This window comes from Pelodiscus sinensis, chromosome 9, assembly GCF_049634645.1.
Source record: "Pelodiscus sinensis isolate JC-2024 chromosome 9, ASM4963464v1, whole genome shotgun sequence".
Taxonomy (NCBI): Eukaryota; Metazoa; Chordata; order Testudines; family Trionychidae; genus Pelodiscus; species Pelodiscus sinensis.
In genome coordinates this window covers 32,325,815-32,352,174 of record NC_134719.1, presented here as the reverse complement: position 1 = coordinate 32,352,174, position 26,360 = coordinate 32,325,815, and the positions used below count along the sequence as shown (strand labels likewise).

The window sequence follows — 26,360 nt, the reverse complement described above, 5'->3', positions numbered from 1 at the left end:
CTTATATTTGGGGGTTTGTTCATTAATCCTTTCTACTATATTGGCATAGTAGCATTGGTCTTATGTTTGTAATATTTTGTAAAAGTGGGCAGTGATATAATACTCTTTTTCATTAGCACAGGAATGGCTTGTAATGCACAAGAGGTAGATCTTTGAGTGAGTCATTTAGGCCATTCCCATTTGTGTGGAAAATTATTACATCATTGCCCTGTACTCAGTGTTCTATTTATACCTTGCCAATACTTTAAGTACATGTTGCTTTTTTTAGCTTCAGTAAACAGGTTTTTTGGTGGGGGGTGTCTTGAAGTAAAGTTATTACTAGGCAATACAAGGAGCACTACTTAAATATTTACACAGTTCAGGAGCCAGAGGAGCATGCTGTCTGCTAATTTGAGCTTTGGGGTGGAGGAAAGATTTGTGTAGTGAAAGAATGGGATATCTGCTTTCCTTGTACCATACAGAACATATTCTCTCAAACTTTTACTTCGATGCTTTTGAATGCAGTAAGGTTCATACTGATGTTTTTATACTCTTTGGTTTGTGTCAAAACAACTAAGCATCATGGTGATATATAGGTATGAACAGGGCTTGACAAATAATGTAATCTACTTGCCTGTGGCGAGTAGATTATAACCCGGAAGAGCTGGCGCAAAACAATCTGCGCATGCACAGAACGCAGAACCATGCAAAACCGTGTGGCTGGTGAGTGGGTCTCGCCGCTGCTTGGCGAGCCCTGGGTATGAATATAGTTGACAGTCACTTAGAATTGAACAGCTAAGTAGGCTCAGTCTATGTTGATGAGGAACATATTTTACAAATAGTATTATTTAAAGATTTTTCTCAGTTGATTATTTTAATGAATGGCAGACCTGCTCAGTCTTCATGAGGAAAATGTTCCTTTTACAAATCTTGTCTATGAATTTTGCAGTTGCATCCAAAATTCCCTTGAATCTTTTCCATTCATGTGCTGAATAAATTTGCGAAATAAGGCATGTGCAAATGTGCACCACCAGTAGAAACAAAAAAAATCTAGCAGAGAGCTCTGCTAATCAGCTGTGCATCACTTGAATTAATGATGCAAAATCCCACTTTAACATTTAACCAGTTAACTGATTGGTTTAACCAGTTAACTGATTAAGTGAGATCCCAGGTGGGGGATTGCTCTAGACCAGGGGGAGCGGCCCCCAGCCTGCAGGGCAGGAGCAACCCTCTGCCTGCAGTCAGGGGGCTGATCCTGAGTGCTGGTTCACCAATTACTCAGTAAATAACACCCAGTAAGGTTAATGAGTTACCGTTCACATCCTTAATTTGAGTCTCTCCTGAGTGGCTCCAGAAGCACACAGCTTACAGGGAACCACTGGCTGCATCTATAACCATTGTTTATATATTTCTTCTAAAAGGTCATTGTGAGGGAAGTTTGTCTTGGTTTGGCTAACTAGGGAGATGAAAGATTAGCTGTTTACACAGTTAACCCATGAGCCTGGGCTCATCTGTTAACATGCAAGTTTACACCCCTCTTCTCCTGCCCTGCCCCTCTATTTGAAGCTGCAAGATGTGGTGCTGATGATCTAGTAGATGGCATACTTCCTTTTAAGGTACTATTAATGCCTTAGAAAGCAACAATATGCTCTTAGTAGGGATGTGAATGGGTAACCAGTTAACCAGTATTGGGTAATGGTTAATGCTAAGGATGTAAGTGACTAGTTGACTACCAGATAAGCAAATGATTATTGGGTAGTCAAGTAGGAACTTGACTAGTCACTTCCCCCCACCGTTGCTGCCTTTATCAGAGAGAGGCAGCAAAGGGGAGGGGCGGGATGAGCTGGTGCTGGGGGGAGCTGGCGTAAAAGCCAGTTACCCCCCAGCACTGTTTCCACAGGGGGCAGGAGAAGCAGGGACAATGGGGAAAACCGCATGGGCTGGGATTTAAACAGTCCCACGTGTGCCAGTCCCACGGCTGCTACTCTCCCTTTGGAATGCACAAGAGCTGCATGAGAGGGTTCCAGCTGCCCCTTTCTCTTTGAAATGTACAGGAGCTGCTGTGGCTCTTGTACATTTCAAAGGGGCTAGGTGCAGTGGGGATAGCAAGCCCCTCCCTTATCAACTAATAGTGTAGTCAATGGAAATTCCATAGACTACTCGATTAGCTGATTAATTGAATCTTAACATCCTTAGTTAATGCAGGCTGAGGGGTGGGAAGTAGAAGCAGCTGGTGGTTAGGGGACTGCTGGCTCCATTTAATCAGTTAACTGGTTAAACTTAACATTTAACTGGTTAACTAATTAAATGGGATTTTACATCTCTAACGCCTTCTTGAAACTAAGATCTTAATTCCATTAGATCATGAAAGATCCCGTGGCACTCTAAGAGGAGGGAAATTTAACTGTATATTCTGGTTAAATACGTACTTGAGTAATTAAATTCTCCCTGCAGTTTCAGTTGCACTTTTTACTCCCTGCCCATCTTGTTGTTTTGCAGAGTTAAATAGCTACTACACACTATCCCAGTATTCATTCCCTATTGGAATGTGGTCCTGAGTTATAGCTGATAGAGGTGTGCATAGTGAGGCTTAATGTGTGCAAAATATTTTTAAGTAATATGTTACAATAATGCAAGTTATTACTTTTTATCAATTCAGGTGACCGGGTCATAGATGTAGGGTCAGAGTGGAGAACTTTCAGCAATGATAAAGCAACAAAAGACCCCTCTCGAGTTGGAGACACCCAGAATCCTCTCTTAAGTGATGGGGATTTGACTACTATGATTGGCAAGGTAACATTTTACAGTATAAAATTTTATTAAACATTTGTTTGTCAAGTACAACAAGAAACCTATGCAGAGAATTGAATGCCATAAATATAAAGTGTTGGTATAAACTGAATTAATTATAACTACTTGTTATGCTCCAGATTTGGCAGCCTCCTCATCTGTGTGGAGAAGGTAGCAAGAAGGCATACTGAACTAATTGAATTTTTATAAGAAAGAAATGAAGTTCATTGATAGTGTTACGGGGCTACTTACATTGCTTTTCCATTGCTGTTGCTAAGGAAAAAGCAGTTGGAAAAATGACTGCTGTGTAGTCGTAAGGAATCCTATGTAGATTTAGAATTGTAGATTTTTCCTCCCCTCTCCTTCCCCCCATATTTGGAATGCATTAGAAAATTCTTAAAATACATTGAGGCATCAATAAACTCTGTATTCAAACTAAGCTGTTTCATAAGACATTCTGTATGAAATGAATATTCACAATAGAAAAGGAAGATAACTGCAAGCATTTTTATCAGGAGTGCTATCTAATTATTTTTTGGTATAACTATTAAAAATACAGATTTGGAATTCTTTCCTAGTTCCTAAATGTTCAGACAGTGTTTATTTTTGCAGTGTACATTATAGAGATATAATAGTGTAATCAGTTAAATGATTAACCAATTATCGATTAATGCTATTGACTACATGCATTTCTTCCCACTTACTCCCCCGTCAATACATTTTTTTAGAGGGCTGGCCAGTAGCCTGGCTCAGTCCCAGCTGGCACCGAGTCCTAGGCGCTACTGTTGCAAGCTGGAACTGAGCTGGGCTACCTGCCTGCCCAGCTCCTAATATATTTCTAATGCAGAGCCACAGTGGGAATAGTGCTTGGGACCCAGCACAAGCCGGGACTGAGTGCTTGCAGTACTAACCCTTATCTATTAGTCATGTGGTCAATAAAATGTTTGTCAACTATACAATTAAGGAGTTTGCTTTTTAACATCCCTACTACATTATTTTTGACTGGTTAAGTGTACTGTTTTCTTGCTGTGTTGTACCCATATAGGATTATAAAACTAGTTGGATGGAAATTTAGTACCAGTTTGACACAATAGTGTGACCCATTTAGAAGTTGGGGTCTGTTTTGATACTGTAAAAAAAATCTTCCCTAGTTTGTGACTAAAGAGCATTCTGCACTGTGAAATCTCATTTTACTTAATGGAAGGTTTCCCACTTTGTTGGTGCTGATTGACCTTCTAAACTAAAATTAATCTGCGATCGTCTTTATCCAGAACTCTTAATACATTTCACCAGTTTCTAACTAGATTACTAGAACAATTAAAGTTTCCGTTTAATTGATTACTCATTTAAAAATAAAGTTTTGATACTTAATCATGTGATGAGTGCACCTGTCTTACTAGGAAAGATGTTCCATACAAGGTTTAATTAGAGAAATAGTTGTCCATTTTTGATTGACAGGCAGCTGTGATTACCACTACTAAAGGAAACCTAACTTGTGATGATACAGTGAAAACTAACAACTTCAGTAGCTAAAGCTCGTCTCTTCAGAGACTACAAAATCTGAGTCCAATAGAGAAAGTTATTTATGGCTTCTTATCACAGGAGGAAGGGTCTTCCAAAGGTCAGCTCAATGCTATAGACCAGGGGTGGAGAACCTCCAGCCCACAGGCTGCATGCACTTCATCAGGGTTAGCTGCTGGTGGGCTGCAAGGTGGTTTATTTACTGAGTGTCCACAGACACAGAGCCCTGCAGCTCTCAATTGGCATGGTTCAACATTCCTGGCCAGTGGGAGCTGTGGGAAGTGGTAGCCTGGCCTGCAGGTTCCCCAATCCTGCTACAGAATCAAGAACACCTGGGAAGAAGGGTGGCTGGTTCACTACATTCTCCTGTATGGCTCATAATAGAAAATAGTCCTGCTTTGCGTGTGAAGTTGCCTCAGATGTTTGAGTTGCAGAGGTTTCTTAACTGACTCCTAAATTCCCTAAAAGTCTGAAATAACCAAGTTTCTTCTTGCACATGAAGCTAAAATTCCTATTTTTTATTTCTGCCATGTTGTGGATAGAGAACACTTGTATCTTGTAAGTGATGAGTTTTGCTTAAGCACTCAAAAACATCTGTAATCACATTAAGTTGTGTGCAATGAATTATTCAATGATGTCAGCAAGGGAAGATTGCTGCCCATCAATATTCTCTCTAATTGTTTCCATCCATGTGCAGAATAAATGCTTTTCTGTGCACCAAGGCATGTCCAAATGTGTACCACTAGTATAAACAAAAATTAGCTGTGGATACTCTGCTAATCAGCTGGGTGGCATTTCAGTCTCTCCTGGAGTGGCTGTCACAAGTGCTCAGCTTACAGGGAATGCTGCTGATCATTCAGGAAAACCTGTATTTATGTCCATAATTTAAGAAATTGTTAGTTCTTTACTTTGGGAGCCATCTCTTTCCAGTGTGAAAGGAGTTAATAGCGAAAGGGACTCATCACACAGACATACAAAGTCAATAGCTGGTTTTCAGGTGGTTTTTTTTTTTTTTTTTTTTTAGTAATTAGAGCTTGGCAGTTTGACACAGAGAAGACGAGGAGGTGCAACATTTTGGAATTGTGCAACCAAATCACTGTTCTTCCGTGATATTCTGTAGTATCTGTGCACATTGCAATTTATCATTCCCATTGAAGGTGGAAAGTTTGACTGCTTCTTGAAATGTCCCCAATAAGCATTCTCTTATGTACCCAGGCATAACTCCAATAAAGAGCAGAGATGCTTCCAAGAGAGTCATTCAACAAGCTGCGTGGCACCAGAGATATTATCTCAAGACAAATTATGAAGTAGTCATTTTTCTTTTGTTTAAAAGGCAGCTGTTCTTGGACATCTTCAGCCATGTAATTTAATCTGGCATGGCAGTGTTTGCATTTCCACGTTTGCTTTAAGTCCTTAAATTTTTGAAACCATCTGTATTGGGCAGGAATAAGATTTTTCACAATAGAAAGCACCTTACACTTGTGTAAATTGTAGAGACATGAGGGGAGGGGAATGTAGGCAGGGAGTTTGATATTATCAATTTGAGTAATCAAGTCTTGTTAAGAAAAAATTAGACTTCACAATTTTTCTTGGGGTGAGGATGGGAATCAGGTTTTTTTCAAACATAGCTCTTTGGTTTCTGAATATGGGCAACAACATCCTGTTCTAAGCAAGCAGCATACCAAGTGTACTACAGTTTGGTTTTGGATTATTGTAAATTGATAGAGCATTTGTCTGAGTTCCAGATTTTCATGTTAAGGTGGTGCAAGTTGTTCCAATGATGGCTATCAAAAACCTTCCAAATCACCATGCATCCAAAAATTAGCTGCAGGCCAGATTGAATGACACTCCAGCATTAGTTGTATGATGCTTAGTGGTGGCCTTGTGCTTTAGCTATTGTAATGGACATACCTAGTGTTCCAGTTCAGTTCAGGGCTGTGTGTTGATTGTACATAACGGAGTTTTGTGTAAGGGATCTGGGCATGTTTACCAAGCTGTAGGTTTTAATAATGCTTTATTAGCAGAGGCTCTAGCACCCTGTACAGTGAACCAGTGAGGATGTTGACCTTCGACATAAGTTTATTTTAAAGGGACAAATTACATTTTGTCTTGTATCTATATTTTATTTTGGATTGAGAAATTATTGCCAGGTCTCTTGATAACTCTCTCCCAAATCTTGATTCTCCCCCCCGGGGAATGGATATAGTTTTTGTAATCGCTTGTGTGGAGTTCTGGTTAGGGATGCAAACGAGTAGTCAAGTATATGATTAACCAATAAACCTAGTCTTATCAGTTAATATCTTCTCAACTACTTGTGCTTTCTCATCCCCTTGTATCAGAGGCAGCAAGGTGGGGGGGAGCAGGAGCCAGTTTAAAAGCTGGTTCCCCCCGGCACCAGTTCTGTGGTGCCACCTGCCCTCCACCTGCTGCTGCCTCTAACCGTGGGGTGGGAGGAGCTGAGCTCCCTGCAGACAGAGACTGCTCCCCATCCCCTGTCTGTGGCAAACCTGGGCCTGCCACAGAGGCTGCTTCATGGAAGCCTCCTCTCTCCAACCCCCTATGATCAGGGGCTGCTGCTGTATCAGAGGCAGCAGTGTGGGGTGGCAGGCAGCTGGTCTGTGCAGGAAACTGGTTTTTAAACTGGCTCCCCTCATGGACTGGCTCCTGCCAGCACCTGGTGCTGCTACTTCTGCTACAGAGGCAGCAGCATGGGATGGCAGGGGGCCCCCTGGGAATGGGGCCGGTTGGCTGCTGCCTCTGCCCCCGCCCCCATGGACTACAGAATAGTTGAGTAACTGATAATATTTTATGTGCTTAACTAATCTGTTACTTGATATGAAACATCCCTAGTTCTGGTAGTATGGATCTTACACATGTAATTTGGAATGCTACTTGATTTTTAGATTTTCACGTGTATATTTGTGTAACTTTTTCCAACCAAAAGACATGAATTAAAATTTTATAAACCTGAAAATTTGTTCTTGAAATATTAAATAAAACCATACTTTTTCAGGGCACAGGTGCAGCAAGTTTTGATGAATTTGGAAATTCAAAGTACCAGAATCGCAGGACCATGAGCAGCTCTGATCGAGCAATGATGAATGCTTTTAGAGAAATTACTAACATGGCAGACAGAATCAACCTTCCCAGAAATATAGTTGTAAGTTCGCATCTACTTCTCTTAAATTGTTCTGGCATTGACTTAGTTAGCATAATATAATGAGCACATGAATTTTTGATATTGCTGCTAATTAAATGGCCTAGAGTTAATTAAATTTAGTCTTCTTGCTTTGAAGGATCGAACAAATAATTTATTCAAGCAAGTGTATGAGCAGAAGAGCCTAAAGGGAAGAAGTAATGATGCCATTGCTTCTGCTTGTCTCTATATAGCCTGTAGACAAGAGGGCGTTCCTAGAACATTTAAAGGTAAGTTTCAGATGTATAGATTAAACGTATCAAAATAAATATTTTTAGCTAGTATTATAGCAATATGTTGGCAGTCTCCAGAAATGGGCTAAAGTGAAGAATGTAATTTCAGCAGCAGGCTACGTTTGACTTGCCTATTTTAATCACTTAATAGTACTAATTAGGATTTTTCTATATGCAGCCGATTTTTGAAATGGACTATTGGGCTTAGCCATTTTGGGATTTAATTGTATTAAGGATGTTCCTGCATTACTATATAAAAATGATTCAGATTGTGACATCTGAATACCACTAGTGCTGTCCAAAAAGTTGCCTGATGGTCTGAGCATTGCAGGGATTGTTCCATCTGAATTTGAGCCAAATATTTTGATAAGCATGATAAATATTTTTCTTCTTGTTTTAATGGAAGTTTTTTTTGTGTATCATTTTCCTTTTATAAAAGTCAGACTCAGTGGTCATCTATAGAAGTTAGAACTGGATTTGCACATTGTAAAATTAATTGTTTATGGTGGTCTGCTTTGTGACAATTTGTTTTATAGAGGAACTGAAAAATACCACTGAGGGAGAAATGTACTTGCTTTAATTGGAAAACAGATCTAACAAGCTTACAGTTTAATGCTTTCTCTGTTTAGAAATATGTGCTGTGTCCAGGATTTCAAAGAAAGAAATAGGTCGGTGCTTTAAGCTTATTTTGAAGGCTCTGGAAACCAGTGTGGATTTGATCACAACTGGAGATTTCATGTCAAGATTTTGTTCAAATTTGGGTCTTCCTAAACAAGTACAGATGGCAGCAACACACATAGCACGTAAAGCCGTGGAGTTAGACTTGGTTCCTGGGAGGAGTCCGATCTCTGTAGCAGCTGCAGCTATTTATATGGCATCACAAGCCTCAGCAGAGAAAAGGACCCAAAAAGGTAAAATCTTCACAGTCCATCTTTCTTACATATTTCCTGTTTTGAAATAATGGATACATTTAGTTAATGCAAAAAAAAAAAAAAATCTGGTTCACTGAAGTCTACAAGAGCTTCATGAGTCACCAGTTCATGTGTGGACAACGAGACCCACAATAACTGCCATTTTCTCTTTATATAAAAAAAACTTTTCCTGTGGGATGACAGTGACAGCCTCACGTCACTGCATCCCCAGGAGCCCTGACCATGTGATCGCTCTATGAAATGGCAGTGGTTCCATCTCTATGCGCCCCCTGGACCAGCATCTGCCTGCCTCTGGGCCCTGCCCCCAGCCTGCCCGGCCTATGCACCTGCCATGTGGCTTTGCTCTGTGCAGCCCAGGCTCAGGCACTCTGTGCTGGGCCTGCTGCAAGCTGGGCAGGTCTTGCGCCTGGGCTACTTCTGCAGCTCTCCGGAGTGGCAGCTCTGTGCTTCAGGCTCCCTGGGCTTACCTCAGAGCAAAGCTGCCCCAACAGGCCCTTGCAGAAAGGCTGGGCTAGGGGTGGGCTGTCCTGTCCTGGTGGTGCCCCTGAGGGTAGGGGAGGAGGCATGGTGTGTGTAGGGAGGGAGAAAGGGTGTATGTGGGGCTGGGTGGTGTGGTAAGGGGGAATAGTGGGGGTAAAAGGGATATAGGACTGCAGGCAGGGGATGGACAGTGGGGGGGAATAAAGGGACGGGTTAGGGAAGGATGGGGGTGTAGGAATGGAGCAAGTGGGGGGTAGGGATAGGCAATGTTGGGTGAGGGAGGATGATGAGCACAGGAATTGGAGGGATCAAATTTGAAGTAGTTTGCGAGCTGGTGGGGAAGCCAGGGCTGACCTGGCCTCAGCCCTGCCCAGTGGCGGCGGCAGGGAAGGGTGAAAGGCCAGGGCTGCTTACATCCAGAGATGGGTTGGCAAGTGTAACGAGCAGGGGGCACTTCCACAGGCCTTCATTCACTTCATGATCAAGTTCAAAATGACCATCCTTGTCTTTAAATCGTACGTGAACTAGTTCCTGCTTATCTCGAATGGTTTCCTTCCCTTACTTCCTCTGCTTGTCTTAGCAGTAGCTGAGCTTCTATAAGTTCCTCTGTTGGTGAACTATTTCTCCTTGAATCTTTTACAATCATTGCAGACTTAAACCGAAGAAGTGTTTTCTTCCTTTACCTTCATTTACTTTTGGTATTTAACTCTTAATTGTGGTTCCGATTAAATGCAGAACTTTAACTTGAACAAAATGGCTTACATGTGTTCGAGTGAAACAAAGCAGGAGACACAATGGTTATTCCATGCTTAATTCGTGTCTCTTCATTTTCTTAGAAATAGGAGATATTGCTGGTGTTGCTGATGTTACAATCCGACAGTCTTACAGACTTATCTATCCGCGAGCTCCAGATCTCTTTCCAGCAGACTTCAAATTTGACACCCCTGTGGACAAACTACCCCAGCTGTAAAACTGCTAAGGTTACATTTAATTTCTAAAGAACATTTGATTTTTGCCTATAATAAAGGATATACAAAGTGTTGCTACTGAGCCTTGATATTGTGGAACTGGAGGAGGATATGAAAATCAAACTGCTGGAATACAGCACACATTCCAAGGATAAACAGAATAATTGTGGCATTTTGTATGTATATATTAGTGGAAGTAAATATTTAATGACCGGAACAAGTTAAATTTCATATTATATGTTAGATTTCTTTTGTAGAGAATCTAGTAAAATGTATTTTGGAAAACGATTTAAATTATGTAATTCCCCAATAAAACTTTTCCAAAAACATTTACCGACTTGCGTATTTCACTAGACTGTTATATATGGCTCCAAATAGAAGATTGGATGTAATCTGGCATATCTCCATACTAATATGGATCCTGTCACAAGGATACTTTCTCTCACACATGCTTTCTTGGCAACTTTTAATCTCTAGTGTAGTTATAATATTTATAGTTAGCTGCAGTTTACAGTATGGTAGATTTAACCCAAGAGCAAACAGTTGCCCAAAAGCAGCTTGAATATTTGCACAACTGCTGCTGAAGGTTTCTGAACTGTTTATGAAAAGATTAGTCATTGTTGGCACAGCCTCCTTGATTCTCATTGAGGTCTCACCCTCTCTGTGAATTTCACTTAACTATGAAGCAACTAAAAGAAACTTATTTCAATTCTTGGCAACTTTGACATCTGGCATTCTACCAAAGATGATAAAAGTATTTCAAATACTGATACTGACCTATCACTTTATATTAAATTTGTCTGTCTAATAGTTAAGCTTTTGGCATTGATGCATTCTAAATTAGCACTTAGTATTTGAAATGATAGTCCAGGTGCTGAGGAGTTAAAAGCCAAAAGTTGTTTCCCTTCCCCAGACTAATAGCTTCCAAAAGTGGATGCCTCTTGACAGTGTCGCTTTGTGTTCAAAGCAACAAATGTACTTCTGGTTTCTGAGCTAATTTTGCATCACAGGTGCAAGATTTACTTTAATTATCAAAATGAACAGCTGAAGGGGTCAGGCTGTTACACATCTGGTCCTAATCCATCCAAAAAAGGGCTCTGTGCCCAGTGCTAACATTACTAATTGTCAATAGTGCTGACTGTTTTCTTGCTGCTTCAATTTTAATCCCTCACTGAAGGTTATTGAAATGTGACAGCTCCTAAGTTTTTCCTGTGAAACACTATAGTACTTCTCATGCCATTGAAGTCCTGACTAAAACTGATTAAAGGTCCCAGTGCCTATGTGTAAAAGGTAAAATAAACCCAGTATCTTCACCTTGGGTAAGCTGCATTCAAGCTTCATAAATTCTTGATTGTCAATAGCCTTGGATAGTCTTCCCTTAAACTACTGTTACAGTTCCATTGCCTGTGAGGAAAAACATGGCCTTTCGGTTGAAGGTCTTACCATGTTGATGTGTTGTGCATTAAAGTAACCATAGTATGTATTGTTTAAGTTGAAATATTACATGTACCCTAATTTATTTTTTATAATTTTTAGAACCCTTGAAGGTAACGGGGGGGGGGGGGGGGGGGGAGAAACATTTTCAAGCTCAAAGTACTGATGGGATTTCACCCTCAAACTTTGGTTTCAGACCCAAACAAGAATTTCATAAAATTAATGAAAGGAAAATTTGTCCCACAAGCACTGACTTGAGGGTGACACATTCTGGTGGAAGCCCAGAGGGAAGAAAAGTAGGAGCCTACTTTGCAGATTGCTCCAGCATTCCACTTCCTATGTGCCTGTATGTGGGCAGAAGGGTTGCCTAACTGCTATTACAGCAGTTTGAAGGGGGCTGAGCTAAGGGAATGTAGCAAGGGAGGCTTGCTATACTGAGTGACATGTATTTCCTCAGCTCTAGAAGGCAGAGGACAAGTGGCATGACTGATCAAAACCTTAATGTGAATTTTGCTTAAGTCTACCTGAAGCAAGTGGTTATATTGCTTTTTACATTTCAACTTAGCCTGTGTACATGCCCATTTAGTGCTAACATTCCTCTTATCCCATTTGCCCTTTCATATATAGCAAAGCACACAGGAGGGGAATTTATTCCAGACAAAAGCTTTTAATTTTTGAAACATTAAGGGATAATGCTTAGTTATTCCACTAAAATTCCTCTAATTAGTTTCTAGCCTGAGAGATCACAGGTGCTGCTCAAGAATAATTTCTTAACTTGTAGAAGTAATTATCATACAGAAAACAGCAACAGTGGTAACTAGATGGTAATCTTGAAAGTTCCTTCCCTCTTCTAAGTGCTGAATTTAGCTGTTTAGGGGAACTTTTGAGAGAGATCATTCAAGGGCCCCAGACAGTGTGTACAAACTAAGGCTGAAGCCAGAGCATCACTTAGGCTGTGTCCAGACTCAGGGGTTTTTTCGGGAAAAGTAGCCTTTTTCCGAAAAAACTTCCTCTGCGTCTAGACTGCAGCCGCGTTCTTTCGAAATTAAATCAAAAGAACATGGCTTTTCTTTCAATGGCGGTAAACCTCATTTCATGAGGAAGAACGCCTTTTCGAAAGTTCCTCTTTCGAAAGAAGGCGTTCTTCAATGTAAATAGGGCTTCTTCGAAAGAGCATCCAGACTCACTGGATGCTTTCTTTTGAAAAAGCAAGCCGCTTTTTCGAAAGTTCAATGTGCAGTCTAGATGCTCTTTCGAAAGTATCTTTCGAAAGAGGCTTGCAGTCTAGACATAGCCTTAGAGGAAAGCAGTAGATAAAGGACTTTTTAAAAAAAAAAAAGCCTTGAAGCCCTTGATACCTCCTCCCCAACAAGCCTTGGGAAGAGTATTTTCATTCCACTTTGCCCTGTTAGTAATTTGTAGGTTCCGTTTCTGAATTGTGTACAATATTAGTTTTAACTTGGGTCCTAATTTCCATTGATAGCTCTCACAAGTTTTATTCATAACCATGAATATCACATCTTGTTGCTGTTTTGACTTGTTTTAGATCAAGGCTTTTTTTTAAAGAGCACCTGTCCTGAATGGTGCTGCTGTAATTCAGAATGCAAAAGTTACTAGCCAGTAATTTTGGGTGAAATTACAATTAGAGCTTTTTATATACTAGTTGTGGGAAACATTGCTCTGTGGTACTCAGCAATATATACTTTCACAGGAACTTGTAAGGTGACACATACTGGTGAGAACATTCCCAGATGTTTTATGGATGGTGGTGCCAGTTAAATAAAACAAATACTGCTCCTCCCTACCATTTCTCACAGAATAAGGAAAATGAGACCTTTAGGATAATGTACTGTGGGCTCCTTGAAATGGAGAAGAGCTATTTAGGTTCAGCAGGTAGTGCATGCTTACTCATGGTCCACCTTGTAGAGCAATAGCAAGAGAGGCACCTGTTCAGGAAAGAATGAAAGAGCATGCATCATGTGCTGTATCAGCCCAGTTAACAAAAGGGCCAAGTCCCTCAACAGCACTACCAAGGACCTGAAGAATTAAAGGCATCTTTTCTAAAAAGGATAGGTATGTCTACACAGCAGTGTTATTTCAGAAAGTGACGACATTCCACAATAAACAGTTATTTCAACATGTCAAAACAATGTTGAGCTGGAGGACTTCTTACTAACTCCTGTAACCTAAGTTACAAGGAACTAGCTGAAGTTACCTGGTGTTGCTTGGGAAACTGGAGGAACAAAATGTAGAACAGTAGTCCATCTTTTCTGAATGGTAGAGAAGTTGCACTGATTTCTATAGGGATTTAAAATATAGGTCTGAATCATCCCCAGAAAGGGGGTGGAGGTTTGTGACCCTGGGTGGAGGAGAGGCCCAGCTCATGCCCAGTGCTGCAGGGCAGGTGCCTGAGCCATTGTGCATTTGGGGGGCAGGGCACTGCATGCTTTGGGGGGAGGGGGGAGAAAGAGGGTGGCTTATGTAACCTCACAGGCAGGAGGGGGCAAGTCCTGGACAGAACTGGGGGCTGCAGGCAGTGAGCATAGGACCTAGGGTGGGCAGGGCAGCGTTGCAGGTTACTTTGATTTTTACAGCTTGAGCTTAGGCCAATCAGGTTCAAAAGTACCTTAAAACTTTCTCCTAGATGAAAAGTTATCCCATGCGAAGTCTAGTTGTGGTAGCTATGATAGTGTCCAAATTATTAGTGCACAAACTTGCAAACATTCTCCTTTATGTATTAGATAAGGGAAGTCAGAGTGCTCTTCCTTGGACTTCCTGCTGTATAGACAGCATCTAAAGCTGAAAAGCTATTTTAGGGTAAGCTATGCAACTTCAGCTACATCAATGGTGTTGCTTATTTCAACTTTAGCTCTGCTGTATAGACTGAGCAATGCCCACTACCCTTCATAGTAAGTAAAATGTAAGTAAAAAGTTTGGCTGTGCTTAACCAGGCCAATAGCTAATCCAATCTAAAGGAGGAACAATAGTATATAAAGTTTAAAAATTGAGCTATGATAAAGGGAGCTCTTACTCATGACCACATACCAATGTAAAGTAAACAGCCATTAGTGATAAACCTTAGAACAAAACTCCATAAAGTTTTGGTATAAGAAGCCTCTTCCGAATATATTTAACCACCATATGGAAAAGGAGATCTTGGGGGATGAAGTGAAATATGTACACTACACAATCAGTAAAATTTAGGACACAAGTTACAAACTATTAACTTTAATTTGTGATATTGACTGCAAAACACTTAGAATGACATTGTTAAAGGCACATTTCATTTTAATGCATAGTGTACCATTCTAAAATATCCTAAGTTTCCTTACAAAGTGCTTGAGCAGTCTCATACAGATAAAGTATAGCAAAATATATTTACAATCTAGAGTTTAAAATATTAATTTGCCTAAAATAATTTTTAAAAAACTACAGAGATAAAATTAGTGCTTTCTTTCAGCTTAACTGTGTGAACATACCCTGCCCTAATTTTTTTTAGTGATTTACTCATGAAAAATAATTCTGTACAAGATGTAGTTACAAAAAGGTATTTCTCAGGGTGCTTTAAAAATGCTAAGCACCCTCTTATATTTTTATTTATATATATATATATTTGGGAACCCAAAAGGGTAAACAAGACTGTACCTCAAAAGTATTTAGTGTTCAAATTTTAAGCTTGTTTTTTTTCCCCTGCTTCAAAGATAATCTTGAAACAAGTTATTGAAGTGTTCCCACTTTAAGACCTTATTAAATAAAGCCAAAAACATGATTTCTGTATTGTCCTGTTGCCCTTACTCCCTTTTGTCTAAAAAAGGAAACTTACACATTATTCAGGTCTATTAGCCTATTTTCTTCCCCAAGACTTCTGGTGTTTTAATCAGCAGTAATTTACTTACAAAACAGTCACCCATGTGTTACTTTTGCAAAGTATTTTCACCACTCCATTCTTTAAAGATCAACATGGTTTAAGCATTTCTCTATTTTATTTGGAATGTTTAATTCCAGGATTTGCACTAATTTGACTTTGGATTCTTAAGAATCTTTGCCAACGGTTAGCTCTTCGTGGGCTAGGAAGAAACTACAAGACTAAGCACACGATAAAATATAAATATTAGTAAGTTAAACTGGAAACTTGTTTTCCCAAGAGTGGCTGTTTGCCTACAGAACCATGACAGCCAAAAATAGGTCTATGAAAGAGTTTAAAAGCGCACACAGTATCCGGTCTAAACTACTTGACTTTTGAGGTACAGTTTAGTGTTGAGGTTTATAAAATATACACTTATCAAAAATATTTATACATTCTGTTACAACATATTGCTTTTACCCTTAGGAATTGCCAATCTAAGTTTTGGAATTCAATGGCCCAAAATGAATACGTTTGTCAGTTAAACCAGTTCTATGCTGTGTTCACATGGCCACTGTGCAAAATTAATGAAGTGGTACAATTAAATGACATGCCTGCAACAATGTTTTACAAGTTCCAAATATACATGTTCACATCATGTATACAATGACAATCTTTGTTTTCTACAGATATGGTATACTTCAAATAGGATGAACTCTAGATAACTAAATATGGTATGATTAACTTAATTTGTCCACTCAATATGAAAAGGCTTGGATTTCCAGAATATAGAAGTGGATGGAGTTGGGGACACAACTATTCATGATTAACCCTGAACTGACCTTCTAGGCTTCAGTTTTTTTTAATTAAGCCATGCTTAAAGGCAAAAACTGTTTGGCAAGTGGCTTTGGTAAACTTTCAGGACCTGTCTGTTTTTATGGAAGCACTTTTACTGATATCTTCCAAAGGCAAGGCATTTAACACATTTTTTTTTCTAATAAATACCATAGAAAAATGTACAAAACAAGGCATCTGTACTTAATTTCCATTTTAAAACAAGCTGAAAGTGTGCATAAGCCTAAAATTAAACATTTTGGATATTACAGTATATTTAAAACTGACCATTTGCCTTCTCCAGAGAATCATTCTGCATGAATGGCAATAGCACCTCCAAACTTCTATTTTAACATGACTGAATCAAGGTAAAGGGTTATCAATCTAGCTCAATCTGTTCCCCCCATCACTTAAGGCATGCATTTTACAATGTTATCTGCTGTAGAAAAGTAAAAGTTACAGTACAGATCCAAGTGTGCCCATGTGAGAGCTTCATGTGGCCTGTATTCACCAACTCAGCTTAAACTCCACAGAACTGCTTTCCAGTGCTCAGTTAAAAGTATGACAAGGCGGCCACTCTTAAGAGTATTAAAAACAGTACTTCAAAGAATCTTCATATGATTAAAAATCAGAAGCTACAGGTGGCACAGAGCAAATGGAGGGCCAGAATTCTTCTGAGATGTGTTCTCTTGAGCCAGTTAGCTATGATTTCACAGTGTCTAGAAATTAACACCAATCAGCAATGTAATCAAAATCTCTGAATGTTTCCTGCTCTTCTTCTGAAAGTATCCTTGGTTCCCGGGGTGGAGTGAGAATTGGTGCTTCTGAGGTAAATTCATCATCAAAATTACTAACATCTTCTCTTCCTCTAATGGTGGGAACAAAAGGGGGCTTCACTTTCTTAGCCAGCAAAGCATTCCAGTCTATTAGCTGTAAAACAATCAATTGTTCATTAGTTTCCTGTCTGAGGATTATTTTTTTTTTTTAAATATAAACTACAGTAGCTTGCACTTACCCGAAAGAAGTGATGCTTTTTCACATCCTCAGCATCTTTCTCACCAGCTCCAAGTCGCCGCTCTGGATTTCTTCGCAGCAGCTAACAAAACATTTAAAGACCTTAGCATTCAAAATTTGGGGGAAATAAATATAGAATACAGGTAGCTGGTGCTACAGACCAAAGGAGCAATGAGATTTACCAGAAAAGCAGCATTTACACACACTTATAGCAGAAGAAATGTGCTGCCCATGGAGAAGAGGAAAAGGCAAATTCTCTAAAACTGTGCTTAATTTCTTTAATTGTAAGATTTCTATAAGCTTGTCATCTTTTTCCTCATTTAACCTGGGAGAAAATGGTTCCTTACAGCATCTATATTTATACACCCTCCTAGGCCCCATTTCCATCTTTCAAAGAAGACTGAAAACTGCTTAATGCTTAACTCACGTTTCCCTGAAATGTCTTCATATGGCAATTTCCAGTCTCTGCAGACTCTAGAGCAGTGGTCTCCAACCTTTTTACACCCAAGATCACATTTTAAATGACAGAACAAGCCAAGATCTACCGCCCCGCCCTCTTTATTCTCCTCCTTTCCATCACTTGCTATCCCCAATCCTTATCCTGCTGCCCTTTTTTTAAATTCTTCTGTAGGAAGAGGTTTTTCCAACATTTGGCCTGTCTACACTGGACCAAATGTCAGAAAAAAAAACCTTCTTTTGGAAGCCACCTTATTCCTTGTGGAAGGAGGAATATAGGGGTGACCAAAAGAGCCTGGTTTGCTCTTCCACTAAAAAAGCAGAAGAACAAACGCAACCCTGGATGCACAAGAGTTTTTCTGGGATATCTCCAGAATCCTGAAAAATTCCTGCAGTCTAGCTGGACCCTTGCTGTGTTGAGACAGGATGTGTAGGCTCTGGGATGGGGAGGGATTTGGGTGTGGGAAGGGGTGAGAGGTGCAAGCTCTGGGAGGAAATCTGGATGCAGGAGGAGGTGGAGAAGGGGACACTGGCTCGGGGAGGGGGCTCCAGGCTGGGCAGTGTTGGGATTCTAAGCAAGCCACAGGCTTGCGGATGTGAGGGTGCAGGAATTTGGGTTGGGGTAGGTGAGGGGCTGAGGGCATGAGGTTCCAGTGTTTGATAGGCTCAGATCTGGGGTCTGGGGAAGGGGGAGTGCAGGAGTGGTTGTGGCCAGATGGGGGCTTGGCCCCAACTGGGGGTTTGTTAGCCAGGCTTCATTTTTAAATAGAATACTATGTTAAACACAAAAAGTTTCTGCATTGTCTTTATTTATGAGAATGGCAGGGAACCTGCCTTGAGTCAGGGGTCACTGACCCATAGAAAAGTCATTTGGGAGCAGGGGGAGGAGTGCTGGGGTTCTGGAGCAGGGAACAGGGTGCCAGAGGGGACAGGGTGCCAAGACAGGTTTCTGCAGCAGGGGTCAGGGTGCTGGGGGGACAGGTTTCTGCAGAGGGGAGCAGGGGGACAGGTTTCTGTAGTAGGAGACGGGGTGCCAGGGTTTCTGTGGGGGGGCAGGGTGCTGGGGGACAAGTTTCTGCAGGGGGGGGCAGGTTTCTGCAGGGGAGTCGGGGGGGCAAGGGAGAGGGAACAGGAGGCCAGGAGGGCGGGGAACAAGTTTGGGGCAGAGGAGAGGGAACAAGGTTGGGGGCAGGGAGTTCCCTACACCAGCCATGGAGGGAAGCCTCCGACGCGCGCTCCCTCCGGACTGACCGCAGGGCAACCAGGCTGGAGCCAATAAAAGCGGCTGCCCGGACAGCTGGCCATGGTACTCAGCCAGGGTGCCACCAAGCTCCACGTGGGCAGGCGCAGAGGGGAAGCCGCCCAATCAGCTGGAGCGCGGTTCAGCCTCCTCTGGGCTGAATGCCACAGCCAGATTCTCCTCTGCACCAGCCCATGTGGAGCGTGGTGCACCCTGGCTGAGTACCATGGCCAGCTGGCCGGGCAGCTGCTTCACTTCCCTCCAGCCCACTGCCCTGTGCTCAGCCCAGGGAGGCTGCGCCTAGTTCCAGCTGTGAAAGCCACAGTCAGCTGGCTGGGGTGTTTCAGCCCTCCCGACCTCCCAGCTCCCACCATTCCTCGCAGCTACTCACCTGTGTTGTTGCTCAGTGAGTAGCTGCTCCTCAAATGAGGAAATCTAATGTAAATGTTCTGCGCAGTTGCGAGAGGGCTCAAGAACTACTTTTAGAGCCTCCGAGATCTACCGGTAGCTCACGATCTACTGGTTGGTGACCATGGCTCTAGAAACTAAATTCTGATCATATGGAAGCAGCAGAGGGGTAGCCAAGTTAGCCTAACAGGAAAAAACTTAAATAGTCTAGTAGCAGTTCAAAGACTAACAAAACATGTAGATGGTGGTATGAGCTTTCATGGAACATTAGGTTGCATTAAGAGGAATACTGCCAGCAGGTCTACAGAAGCGATTATTCCCCTTTATTCGGCTCTCGTGAGGCAACATCTGGAGTATTTTGACCAGTTCTGGGCTCCCACCTATAGAAAGGATGTGGACGCATTGAAGAGGGTCCAGCAGAGGGCAACTAAACGATTAGGGGGCTGGAGCACATGACATGAGGGATTTGGTCTTATTTAGTCAGAAGAGAAGAGCGAGGGGGATTTGATAGCAGGTTCCAGAGAGGATGGAGAGGCACTGTTCTCAGTAGTGACAGACAGTAGAACAAGAAGCAATGGTCTCACATTACAGTGGAGGAGGCTTAGGTTGGATATTAGGAAAAACTATTTCCCTAGAGGGTGGTGAAGCACTGGAATGGGTTACCTAGGGAGGTGGTGGAATCTCCATCCCTAGAGGTTTTTAAGTCTCAGCTTGACAAGGCCCTGGCTAGATTGTTTTAGTTGAGATTGGTCCCGCTTTGGGCAGGGGGCTGAACACGATGACCTGCTGAGGTCACTTCTAGCCCAAGGATTTTTATGATTGTTTTAGCAACTAGTCAACTATCCAATAAGTCAGGGGTCTCCAACCTTTTTAACCACAAGATCACTTTTTCAATTTCAGTGCAATGTAAGATCTACCTCAAACCCAAATACCTTCGCCCTGCTTCCTTCCTGACCTTCTCTGAGGCCCTGTCCTTGCTCCACCCCTTCTCCTAGGCCTCCCTCTGCTCACTCCTCCCCAGACCTCATTTACCAGGCTGGGATAGGAGGCTGGGGTGCTGTCTGGTCTTGGGCTAAAGGGTTCAGAGTGTGGGTAGGGCTGTGGGCTTAGCCCCAGATATGGGTTTGGAGGCCAGTAGGGGGTTCAGGATGTAAGCTCTGGGAAGGAGGTTGGGTGCAGGAGGAGGTTCAGGGCTGGGACAAGGATTCAGGATGCAGGCTCTGGCTGGGCACCACTTAACTGAGATGGCTTTAGAGTAGTGGAGCAGTGGGGTTAAGACAGACTTTCTCCTGCACTGGCCCTGCAGCACTCCTGAAAGCAGCTGGCACATATAGCAATGGCTCCATGGTGCCATGTGCTGCCCCTCATCTGCAGGCACTGAGCCCATAGCTGCTAGTGGCCACAGTTCCCCATTGCTGATCAATGGGAGCTCCAGGAGTAGTATCTACACGCAAGGACAGCATGTAGAGATGCCTCTGCTCTGCCTTTCTCATGGGCTGTAGGGACATGCCAGCCATTTCATTATGGCAATTGCTGCTCCTGGACAGTTACTCCAGCCATGACAGGTTAGACCACCGTTTCCCAAACTATGGGGAAAAAATACTGGGCCAGGAGGGGAGCAGAGCGGGGCGGGGTGGGAGAAAGTGGTGGCGGGAAGAAGGGAGAACTGGCTGCCGGGAAGAAGGGTTGGGGGCAGCGGAGCTGTCTTGCAAAGATCAGAGCAGGTGGGTGGGCGGCGGAAGCAGGGTTGGAGGCAGCGGCGCTGTCCTGTGGAGATCCAGGCGGGCAGGCGGCAGAAGCAGGGTTGGTGGCAATGGGGCTGTCCCGCGGAGATGGGGGGAGAGTGGCCGGCAGAAGCAGGGTTGGAGGCAGTGGCACTGCCCCGTGGAGATCTGGGGGGAGAGTGGCCGGCAGAAGCAGGGTTGGAGGCAGTGGCACTGCCCCGTGGAGATCTGGGCGGGTGGCCGGCAGAAGCAGGGTTGGAGGCAGTGGCACTGCCCCGTGGAGATCCAGGCGGGTGGCTGGCAGAAGCAGGGTTGGAGGCAACGGGGCTGTCCTGTGGAGATTGCGGGGGGGGGGGGGGGGGGTGCCAGCAGGCAGGCAGCGGAAGCTGGGTTGGAGGCAGCAGGGCTGTCCAGCATAAATGGAGGAGGGCAGGTGACAGAACCAGGGCTGGAGGGGGGGCTGGCTAGGGGAGAACAGGAGGAAGACGACGGGAGAACCAGCTGCAGGAAGCAGGGCTGGACGGGGGCAGCTGGGCTGGTTTGGGGGGGGGCGGGAGGTGTCGTTGGGGGAGCAGGGCTGACCGGGGCAGATTGGTGGGAGGCGGGGGGAACTGGGCACCTGAAGTAGGGCTGAACTGGGCCAGCAGGGCTTGACTAGGAGATTGGGAGGAGAAGGGGGAGAGCGGGACTGACCTGGGCACCTACAGACCCTGGCAGAGGAGTGAGTCTGCTTGGGGATTCCATTTTGCCCCCCTCCCCTCCCCCAAAGCAACATACCCTCCCTCAAGTAGTTGAGAACTGCCTGGCAGGTAGACACACGCAGGCAGCATGAGCACATCTACTATCCAGGCAGTTCGCAGCTAAGGACTTATACACCTAATGATAATAAAACTTACCTAATTAGAAAATATCAGACATTTTATATGTCTGGTAATTTCTCAATTTGTTTCTCAGACAAAACCCTCAAATACCAGATTGTCCAGTACAAAACCGGACACCTGGCAACCCTACCCCTCCTTGCACCCTCCCTCCTAGACAGCTACCCTAACCCCAGTCTGCTCCTGCTCCCACCTCCTGGAGTGCCCATGCAGCACCGGGTCCCCCAAGCCCTGGCCCAGGCTGGGTGGAGGATGCAGCTGGGTGAAAACTGAACATTTATTCATTTTTCATTCTTTTTTTTAAATGTGTGTTTATAGTTTTGGGCTGCAAAAAACAGTACTGAAAAAAACCAGGTTTCAACTAAAGTAAAAAGTTTGGGAAACCCAGATCTAGCCAGCTTTCTATCCATCTTACAGTTCATTTGTCCAATCCATATTCCCTTAACTTGCTGGCAAGAATATTGTGGGTGACCATATCAAAAGCTTTGCTAACACTGGCACTGGGGGCTTTGGGAGGACCAGAAACAACTTATTTGAATATTCATCATTTGCTTAATGAATATGCATATGAATGTTACTGGTCCTCCAAAAGCTCGTGAATGGATTTACTGGCCCCCATGTCAAAAAGTTTGGGAACCCCTAGGTTAGACATTTTAGACCTCACTATTCAAAGAATTAAGTGTAAGATGAAAATTATGAAATGCACAGACTAGTCAAAACCCAAAATTACCCACTTTGCAAGCAGTAAAAGTAACAACAACTCCCCCCCTCCCCCATACACACACACAATGTACGCTGGGTTAGGAGATGAGGAAAAAGGACAGAGTGGCTACGTCTACACTGGCCCCTTTTCCAAAAGGGGCATGTTAATTTGACAGGTCGTAATAGGGAAATCCGCGGGGGATTTAAATATCCCCCGCGGCATTTAAATAAAAATGTCCGCCGCTTTTTTCCGGCTTTTAGAAAAGCCGGAAAAGAACGTCTACACTGGCCCCGATCCTCCGGAAAAAAGCCCTTTTCCGGAGGATCTTATTCCTACTTCTAAAAGCCAGAAAAAAGCGGCGGACATTTTTATTTAAATGCCGCGGGGGATATTTAAATCCCCCGCAGATTTCCCTATTACGACCTGTGAAATTAACATGCCCCTTTTGGAAAAGGGGCCAGTGTAGACGTAGCCAGTGTGTTTGTGAGAGAATGACAGACACACTGTGGCTATGACTACACTGGCAAGAAATTGCACCAGAAATATGCAAATGAGGCTAAGCGTGGAATATCGCCAAGCCTCATTTGCATATCTAATGAGCCGCCATTTGTGCGGAAGAGACTCTTGCGCCAGAAGGAGCGTCTACACTGCCCCTTCTTGTGCAAGAAAAACCCTCTTGCGCAATGCCGTTATTCCTGAAAATAATCAGCGTAAAGTCATTGCGCAAGAGGGGTTTTTTTGCGCAAGAAGGGGCAGTGTAGACGCGCCTTCTGGTGCAAGAGCCTCTTCCGCAAAATGGCAGCTCATTAGATATGCAAATGAGGCTCAGCAATATTCCACGCTTAGCCTCATTTGCATATTTCTGGCGCAAGATCTCGCCAGTGTAGACATAGCCATAGTGTAGAAGAATGACAGATTTGCATTGCCAAGCTCCCTCCATCCCCTTTGTTCTGTGTAGGATACAAGAGTGAGGGGAGGAAGGACACCCAGACATCAGTGCTCTCCCCACCCCACACTCTGCACAGCAAGCAGGAAGCTCCCGGGGGTGCAGCTCTAGGACAGAGCAGGAGCAGCATGACAGTGTGTGGAGGGTCAACTGAAGTGCCAGTGCTTGAAAGCTTCCCAGCCAAACCAGTCAGGATCACCTGTCAGAGGCTCCAAGATCTACTAGCAGTTCCCGATCTACTGGTTGGTGACCACTGTGATAAGCAAATGCCTATCAGAAAGAGGCATGGGGGGTGGGAAGCAGGAGCCAGTGCTGGTGGGAACTGGTTGTAAGCTGGTTTCATTTCATAATGTTAAGTCCCCCCAGCAGGGAAATGGCACGAGTGGGAACTGCTTCAGTCCCCCTCTCACCATTCCTACTGCAGGCGCTTCTGGTTTTATTAAATGTACAAGCCCTCTAGAGCTCTTGTACATTTAAAAAAATAAGTTCGAGTGTGTGTGTCCTCCTCAGTTGGGTTTGTTTTTCCCTCACTTGTGTTGGTCCCTGACTGATTGTTCTGTGGGTCAGTGGCCCCTGACCCAAAGATTTCCCATCCTGAAAGAACCTCTAACTTTTATCCAAGAAACGGTGAAGACGTAATTTGATTATTGTTGAAATACCGGGGGGCTCGGTGCCTTTCTACTGTCTATCCTCTGGAACAAAAGCTACATAAATTCAAAATTTGAAATAAGGAACAATTTTTTTAAGTAGCAAAAGTAATTGGCCATTTGAAAAATTACAAAGGAAAATGCTAGATTCTCCATTTGCTTTTGGAAATACCTGAATATATGCGCTAGTTCAACTAGAAGTTACTGAGCTTGACACAGGAAGTCTTAGGAGAAATTCTATGGCCTGTGTGTTGTGGGAGGTCAGACTAAATTATCACAATGGTCCTTCCTGGCTTTAAAGTCTATGAAGCATTGGAAACGGCTTTGATGTATTTTATTGTTCTAGTATTGCAGGAGAGTATCAAAGGCTCCTGGAAAAAGCACCGTCTAGTTTAGACAGAAGGAATGAAGTACCCAACTTTAGCTTGAAAGATTTTGTAATGCCATTTCACATAGTGCAGTCTTCCTTTACTCTTAATACGAGATTACTACATTTAAAATGACCCCATTTAGATATATTTGGAAAAGATTTAAATATAGATGGCAATAGTTTTAGGTTTAGTGACTCTTGACAGTATGCTTTATCCACCTAGGGTTGCCAGGTGTCTGGTATTTCCTGTTTCCCTCGGATGGAAGCCCGGCAAGGACAATTTTCCCCTGCCACATCTGGTGGGGGCAGGGGCGTGAGGAGCACATTTAAAGGCGCAGCACCTTTTTTTAACAACTTTGGTCTCCCCCTTTTTTTCCTCTCAACAGAATTTTTTCCGTTTTTGGGGGGGGGGGGGGAGTGTTTCGGTATTTTTTGTTAAACCATCTGGCAACCCTATATCCAGCACTTAAAATGTTTCAAGTGTAACATTTAAAAGAACAAAGCTCAGTAATGACATTTCAACAGATAAGTGACAGTTGCTTTTCATTTGCTGTACAGAATTTCTTTCCTTCAGCTTCAAGATTAACTATTTGTAAGCAAAGTTATTTTCTGTACCATCCCCCCAAAGAGTGAAATACTTCAGCATTTCAGAAGGAAGATAAATTAAATAACCCAGTTCATGAGGGGGGAGGGGGTGATCTAATGACCTAGGCTGTTTGAAACACAAAACAATGCAATCTCAAGTTTCAAATTGTAGCAGGCTCTATCTAGTCCAGGCTCGGGCAAAATATGGCCTGTGGATGCTGTGGGGAGCCCCAGGCAGGCTCCCCATTTGCCTCACCCCACCCACATGTAGCTCAAACGTGGCTGCAGGGCGGTTTTTCTTTAAAAACTGTGTCCCCCAAGGGGAGGGGGGGAAAAAGCTTTAGGAGCTGCTTCCACCCCCAGCACAATCCCATTGGCTGGTTTCTGGCCAGAAACCAGCCAATGGAAGCTGCCTGTTTCAATAACAGGCAGTCATAAAGCACAAGGGACTCCCCAGAGCACATGGCTGCAGCCTGTGCTGGGGCGGGGCAGGGCAGGCAGCAGTGTTCCCGCTAAGCTGCACAGCAGCACAGGTGATTAATCAGCCACACCCAGTCAAGCTGAGCTGCTGCACTGCTCAGAGGGAACAATGGCTGGCAGGGAGGCTGATTCAGGCACAGGTTGCTGGCTGGTAAGGCTCCTGGCTAGAGCCTGCCTCTGGTCCCCTCAATCCACATGCCCAAATCCTCCTGCACTCATCTCTCTCCCCACCCAGATATGGCACCCATCCCATGCCCCAAGTCAGTCCCCTCCTACCCTAGCTCAACTCAAATCCCTGCACCCCAATTCTCTGCCCTAGGTCACAATCCAACTCCCTGCACTCCAGTCCAGTGCCCCAGGTCACAACTGCCTCCTTCACCCAAACTCCCTTCCTTACTGCAACCTCCCTTCTGCACCCAACCCCCATCCCAGACCCCCGCACCTCCTCCATTAGTATCATAGAAGAGTGCATCCCTTGATTACTTTCCAAATTCTTGGAATGAACCCCCCCCATCAAAAATTATTGTCCACCCCTGCTTTAGTCAGACTACTGGAATCTGTTTTCTGACATTAATTTGAGAACAGCAGAGTTCATTTAGTTCATTTTCTGAATGATAAGTAATGTCCTGTCTGTTCCATGTGGACACTGCCACTGCAGTGGGGTTTTTCTTAAGGTGTTTCTAGCCAGAGTTCTTATA

The 26,360-nt window shown here is 43.4% G+C and overlaps 2 protein-coding genes across 2 annotated transcripts in view; one reads left to right on the top strand and one right to left on the bottom strand.

Annotated features, from left to right (window-relative positions):
- GTF2B (general transcription factor IIB) overlaps positions 1–10,428 on the top strand; it is a 28,706-nt gene extending 18,278 nt beyond the window's left edge. The window contains exons 3-7 of the mRNA XM_075936445.1: positions 2,639–2,772; positions 7,304–7,450; positions 7,587–7,716; positions 8,349–8,630; positions 9,968–10,428. Of these exons, the coding sequence (XP_075792560.1) occupies positions 2,639–2,772; positions 7,304–7,450; positions 7,587–7,716; positions 8,349–8,630; positions 9,968–10,101 (827 nt within the window). The 3' untranslated portion in view covers positions 10,102–10,428. The remainder of the gene's footprint in view (positions 1–2,638; positions 2,773–7,303; positions 7,451–7,586; positions 7,717–8,348; positions 8,631–9,967) is intronic.
- Positions 10,429–14,744: 4,316 nt separating this feature from the next.
- The window catches only part of PKN2 (protein kinase N2), a 106,834-nt gene continuing 95,218 nt past the window's right edge, over positions 14,745–26,360 (bottom strand). The window contains exons 21-22 of the mRNA XM_075936412.1: positions 17,227–17,307; positions 14,745–17,141 (exon numbers count right to left, since the gene is read on the bottom strand). Coding sequence (XP_075792527.1) covers positions 16,938–17,141; positions 17,227–17,307 — 285 coding nt within the window. The 3' untranslated portion in view covers positions 14,745–16,937. The remainder of the gene's footprint in view (positions 17,142–17,226; positions 17,308–26,360) is intronic.